This window comes from Oncorhynchus gorbuscha, unplaced genomic scaffold (assembly GCF_021184085.1).
Source record: "Oncorhynchus gorbuscha isolate QuinsamMale2020 ecotype Even-year unplaced genomic scaffold, OgorEven_v1.0 Un_scaffold_10628, whole genome shotgun sequence".
NCBI classification, from domain to species: Eukaryota; Metazoa; Chordata; class Actinopteri; order Salmoniformes; family Salmonidae; genus Oncorhynchus; species Oncorhynchus gorbuscha.
In genome coordinates, this window is record NW_025753356.1 from 1 (window position 1) to 6304 (window position 6304).

Sequence of the window (6304 nt, forward strand, 5' to 3'; positions counted from 1 at the left end):
TGTCAACTACAGGGATATTGAAAGTTGGAGAGAGCTAGAGAACAGATCAGGAGGCAGCCATTTTGTCAAGTCCTCATCGGTCTGTCAACTACGGGGATATTGAAAGTTGGAGAGAGCTAGAGAACAGATCAGGAGGCAGCCATTTTATCAAGTCCTCATCGGTCCGTCAACTACGGGGATATTGAAAGTTGGAGAGAGCTAGAGAACAGATCAGGAGGCAGCCATTTTGTCAAGTCCTCATCGGTCTGTCAACTACGGGGATATTGAAAGTTGGAGAGGGAGAGGGAGAGAGAGAGCGCTAGATGGCCAGTTAAAATACCAGCTGGCTGCTCCTGGTCAATGCTGCCATTCATATGTACCAAAACAAGTGTGAGGGGCAGTGTGGCGGTGCGGTCCAGACAAGACCACCGGGATGTGGACTGGATGTTCAGAATCAGACCGGGCCCCATGGTGTGAATCAGACCGGGCCCCATGGTGTGAATCAGACCGGGCCCCATGGTGTGAATCAGACCGGGCCCCATGGTGTGAATCAGACAGGAGGACTGTCCCGACTCACTTGGGCTTCGTCTCTGCGTCTGTGACCTGGCGGATGAACACTGTGTCCTCCGGGTGGCTGATGTCTCCCTGCTCCTGCATGTAAGAGGAGGCGATGGCCAGCGTGGAGCCGTCGTTACTGAAGGCCAGGGAGGCGATAGACGTGGGGTAGCGGTGAAACTGACACAGACGCTTCTTGTTGAAAGGGTCCCAGATGTTCACAAAGCCGTCTGAGCCACCTGGTCGAAGGACAAGAGAGAGAGCGAGAGACAGAGACAGAGAGATAGAGAGAGAGCAAGAGACAGAGAGAGTGAGAGATAGAGAGCGAGAGACAGAGTGAGAGATAGAGAGCGAGAGACAGAGAGATAGAGAGAGAGTGAGAGACAGAGACAGAGAGTGAGAGACAGAGACAGAGAGCGAGAGACAGAGAGATAGAGAGCGAGAGACAGAGAGATAGAGAAAGAGTGAGAGACAGAGGGGTTGTCAAGGTCAACCGGAGGAACGAAAATGTAAATTTATCTACAGAGTAGTTTACGAGTTTTATGAGATTATAATCTGGAGGCTAAATCATTCATCAAGTGTTCCCTTGAGTGTAACCATGGCAATATGAATCCAAAAAGGTCACATGATAACAGACCATAAAACAACAGGAAATAAAAATGAAGCTTCATGGATCCTTGTTTTGTTGTTTAAAAAAAATTCTGGATCAATAATTGTTCTTGTTTTTTTATTGTAGTTGAACATTTCAAAAGCAGTCTTAACGACATAGCTGAGTTGTATTAGAGCCAATAGAAAGTCTCCCACCTGTAGCTGAGTTGTATTAGTGCCAATAGAAAGTCTCCCACCTGTAGCTGAGTTGTATTAGTGCCAATAGAAAGTCTCCCACCTGTAGCTGAGTTGTATTAGTGCCAATAGAAAGTCTCCCACCTGTAGCTGAGTTGTATTAGCGCCAATAGAAAGTCTCCCACCTGTAGCTGAGTTGTATTAGCGCCAATAGAAAGTCTCCCACCTGTAGCTGAGTTGTATTAGTGCCAATAGAAAGTCTCCCACCTGTAGCTGAGTTGTATTAGTGCCAATAGAAAGTCTCCCACCTGTAGCTGAGTTGTATTAGTGCCAATAGAAAGTCTCCCACCTGTAGCTGAGTTGTATTAGAGCCAATAGAAAGTCTCCCACCTGTAGCTGAGTTGTATTAGAGCCAATAGAAAGTCTCCCACCTGTAGCGAAGGTGTTGTATTAGAGCCAAATAGAAAGTCTCCCACCTGTAGCGAAGGTGTTGTGGACCCCGTGGAAGGAGATGGCGTTGACAGGATAGACCTGTTCTATGCCGTTCTCCTTCAGCCGGTGGCACTTGAAGGCGTACTTCTTCTTCTGCATTTCCTGGCTGGGGTCCAGGTACTCCACAGCAACACGTCCTTCTATGGAGCTCAGGACATAGCCCTTCAAAAACAAGACAATAGACACCTGGTCTCACCGGACAGACAAAGACAACCATGTGTGGTCCTGTCGGGCTCAGCTGGTTAGAGTGCGGCGCTTAGCAATGCCAAGGTCATGGGTTCAAGTCCCGCAAGGGGATCACATAGGCCTACTGAAACATGTATGATGTCACCGTACGTTGCTGTGGATAAAAGCATCACCTTGTTCCCAGCTCCCAATGAGAGGTTAGAGAAGCACTGAGCTAGTCTAGAGGTTTACCTGAGCCCTGATGGCTCGTGTCTGGTACTGAGCTAGTCTAGAGGTTTACCTGAGCCCTGATGGCTCGTGTCTGGTACTGAGCTAGTCTAGAGGTTTACCTGAGCCCTGATGGCTCGTGTCTGGTACTGAGCTAGTCTAGAGGTTTACCTGAGCCCTGATGGCTCGTGTCTGGTACTGAGCTAGACTAGAGGTTTACCTGAGCCCTGATGGCTACTGAGCTAGTCTAGAGGTTTACCTGTTTGTTAGGGAAGGCCCTGATGGCTCCTGAGCTAGACTAGAGGTTTACCTGAGCCCTGATGGCTCCTGAGCTAGACTAGAGGTTTACCTGAGCCCTGATGGCTCCTGAGCTAGACTAGAGGTTTACCTGTTTGTTAGGGAAGGCCCTGATGGGAAGGCCCTGATGGCTCCTGAGCTAGACTAGAGGTATACCTGTTTGTTAGGGAAGGCCCTGATGGCTCGTGTCTGGTATTTCAGACTGGACTCTCTCCTCTGCTGGACGTAGCCCATATTCCTCAGGTCCCAGACCAACACCCTCCTCCCTGCTGTCCCCACTATCAGCCGGTCACCAGCCACAGAGAGGGTGTACACCTTTATTAAAAGAGACAGAAGACATGAGAACAGTCTTAAAATGTGTGTCTCACAATCGATCTCTCTCTCAACGTCCATATGCCTGTAAGTATGTCCCATTCTCAACAAAAACAGACTATTCATTTTTTTTTAAACTTTAAAATCAGAATTGAAAATGAGGTCAACGTCTGCTTTGGTCTTTATGAGCAGACCTATAAAAGCCCAGGACTGTTTCATACAGAGTTTTGATAGCTCCACCTTTTCAGGTTGTGTGAAGGTGCCAGCGTTGCAGGGGGTCCTGGGGTCCCACAGCCTGACTGACCTATCCCAGCTACCGGTTACCATGACGTTGACCTCTGGACAGTATTCCACACAGCGAATGGGGGCGTCGTGTGTCCCAACTATTGTATCTACACACAAGGGAGAGAAATATGGACCGTAAAAATAAGAAACACTGTTCATTTAATAATAACAGGAAGCACACAATTCAGTGGTGATATATTGACAGACACACCTTGATCTGTATTCAAGTCGTGGGTTTTCAACTGTGTGTCCAAGCCTCCACTCCAGGCATGTGTCGGGTCCTACAAGAGAAGAGATATCTGACTCGCACGTGTTCCTTGACCGGGGGACACACACCATTTTGACTACATTGTAACATTGTTTGTAGAGATTTACTTTTAACAATATTGTCATGTTTCTTCTTCTTGGTGTGTGTGTGAGTAACAGTATAACTTTAGACCGTCCTCTCGCCCCCGACCCGGGCTCTAACCAGGGACCCTCTGCACACATCAACAACAGTCACCCACGAAGCATCGTTACCCATCGCTCCATAAAAGCCGCGGCCCTTGCAGAGCAAAGGGGGAACCACTACTTCCAAGGTCTCAAAAAGAGTGACGTCACCGATTGAAATACTAGTAGCGCACACCACCGCTAAACTAGCTAGCCATTTCACATCCGTTATACAGGTGTCTGTGTGTGTGGCAAAGTAGCCAACTCTGCGTTTAAAATGGAGTAACTGATTGCCATGAAAACGATGACAAATTGAAAAACGTGTTTACATAGAAAGCACAATCCAGCACAGGTGCCAGGTGAGAATACTTGATCCTCATGGAGTTGCCTGCCACATCGTAGAGCCGGACAGTACAGTCCCAAGAGGACACGAGAAGGAACTGGCCTGTACTGGGGCTGAACTTCACGGCGGAGATACTGTCCTCTGGTCCCTGGTTCAGTTTGTACTCGTTCGAGCCAGTCATCTGCAGGGAGAGAACAGATACTAAAGCTATTAGGCCATACTGGCGATTATGTAGGATGGTAAGGGAGCTTTCCTGTAGAGTAGTAGTTCGACCCCTGAAGTAGATGGAGAATGCCGTGATGTATCAATTGAAAACCATAACACGATCAGGTAATATAATGCTTATCTTGCTAGCTAAGCTGTCATACTTGTGTTGGCGAAATAAACAAGCCTGCCAACATGTAACGCAACATGACCTGTACAGTTTGATTCACGAGAACGTTACTGTCCTGGACATTCAGGAACATGAATTGGGTGTGCTGAAAATATAGCAAGTTAGCAAACTATTTGGGAGGGTAGATAGGCTAGCTAATGTAATTAACTAGCTAGTATACATAACTGGCTAGCCAGTGGATCTGCAGAAGCTGGCCAACTTGGTCTCAACTACTTACACATTGGCTAACGTTAGCTAATCAGCTGTTTTCTTAGCTAATCAGCTGTTTTTCTATCCGGCGGGTAACATTGGCTAACGTTAGTTAATCAGCTGTTTTATATCGGGTAACATTGGCTAACGTTAGCTAATCAGCTAATCCATGAGGTAACATTGGCTAACGTTAAGCTAATCAGCTGTTTTCTGTCGGTAACATTATTTAACATTGGCTAATCTAGCTGTTTTTCTTAGCTAATCAGCTGTTTTTCTGTCAGGTAACATTGGCTAACGTTAGCTAATCAGCTGTTTTCTTAGCTAATCAGCTGTTTCTGTTGAGTAACATTGGCTAACGTTAGCTAATCAGCTGTTTTCCGTTCAGTCGGTAACATTGGCTAACGTTAGCTAATCAGCTGTTTTTCTTAGCTAATCCCAGCTGTTTTCTGTCGGGTAACATTGGCTAACGTTAGCTAATCAGCTGTTTTCCGTCAGGGTAACATTAGCTGCGTTAGCTAATCAGCTGTTTTCTATCCAGATTAACATTGGCTAACGTTAGCTAATCAGCTGTTTCTATCGGGTAACATTAGCTAACGTTAGCTAATCAGCTGTTAGCTAAATCAACTGTTTTCTATCGGGTAACATTGGCTAACGTTAGCTAATCAGCTGTTTTCTTAGCTAATCAGCTGTTTTCTATCGGGTAACATTGGCTAACGTTAGCTAATCAGCTGTTTTTTAGCTAATCAGCTGTTTTCTATCGGGTAACATTGGCTAACGTTAGCTAATCAGCTGTTTTTATCAAGGTAACATTGGCTAACGTTAGCTAATCAGCTGTTTTCTTAGCTAATCAGCTGTTTTTCTATCGGGTAACATTGGCTAACGTTAGCTAATCAGCTGTTTAATATCGGTTTTTCTATCGGTAACATTGGCTAACGTTTAGCTGCTAATATGAGCTAACTAGCGTGGAGTCAGACCAACTCTCTCCGGTTGGCTAGCCGTTTGCAAGCTAGCTATAGATTGATCATGTGTTATAGCTAGTTTGTTTTGTCAATGAATTAGATTTATTTTTATTTTTTTTACTCACCGTTCTTGGTTTACGCTAAAGTAATCTCCTTTGGTATAAAATTGGAAGAAAAAAAAACAACTCGTTTATCTTATAGACTAATATGTTCGCTTCCTCGTCCCTCTCCGCTGAAGACACTCCGCAGCCGCGTTGCTACACGAGTGAATTGATTGGTCAGAACGAATAACCGACTTTCCCGCCTGGCTCGTGATTCTTTGAAAGTTCTCTTCCGTTGTCGAGTACATGGGTCATGTGATATGGGACACTTCAAATGACAGTATCTAAAAACCCTGTTGTTGTCGAGTACATGGGTCATGTGATATGGGACACTTAAAATGACAGTATCTAAAAACCCTGTTGTTGTCCAGTACATGGGTCATGTGATATGGGACATAGTTCAAATGACAGTATCTAAAAACTAGTTTGACAACTCCGTTGTCGTTTTTAGAAGAATTGTTAAATAAATGTTAACTATTTGGTTGTAATATCATCACCTCTTGAAGAACATAGTCAGACCTACAAAATGTCCAATTATTCCATTGCGCAAATGTTGTTCTAATCTTTAAAGTTATACAGCAAGTAATAAGTAACTGCTTGCTTTTCACGACCAGTAAACATTAATACTCATGTAATTTCAGATATGTAGGATAGCCTCACGATATATCTCAATATTGGCCGCCATTATTTTGATATTTGAGAGATATAAAATGAAACTGAACAAATATGACAAGTGTGAGTGGTTTTGGTTAATTTCCCATGTTTTGTGGACTCTGTCTGTCAAGCAGCAGAA

At 44.9% G+C, this 6304-nt stretch overlaps 1 protein-coding gene across 1 annotated transcript; it reads right to left on the reverse strand.

Annotated features, from left to right (window-relative positions):
* Positions 1-8: 8 nt before the first annotated feature.
* On the reverse strand, positions 9-5660 carry LOC124030327 (mitotic checkpoint protein BUB3). The gene is made up of 8 exons (XM_046341714.1): positions 5536-5660; positions 3855-4049; positions 3308-3377; positions 3052-3203; positions 2656-2814; positions 1794-1971; positions 536-773; positions 9-487 (listed from the first exon to the last, which is right to left on the reverse strand). Exons 2-7 carry the CDS (start codon positions 4047-4049, stop codon positions 553-555), a joined length of 975 nt encoding a protein of 324 aa, XP_046197670.1. The 5' UTR covers positions 5536-5660; the 3' UTR covers positions 9-487; positions 536-552.
* Positions 5661-6304: the final 644 nt, after the last annotated feature.

Excerpts from the sequence above, each read along its gene's own strand:
- LOC124030327 (XM_046341714.1), bottom strand. The coding sequence starts at position 4,049 with ATGACTGGCTCGAACGAGTACAAACTGAACCAGGGACCAGAGGACAGT. Across the intron at positions 2,815-3,051 it reads CCTTCACACAACCTGAAAAG|GTGTACACCCTCTCTGTGGC; the intron begins GTGGAGCTATCA and ends CTTTTAATAAAG. Across the intron at positions 774-1,793 it reads CCACAACACCTTCGCTACAG|GTGGCTCAGACGGCTTTGTG; the intron begins GTGGGAGACTTT and ends TCCTTCGACCAG.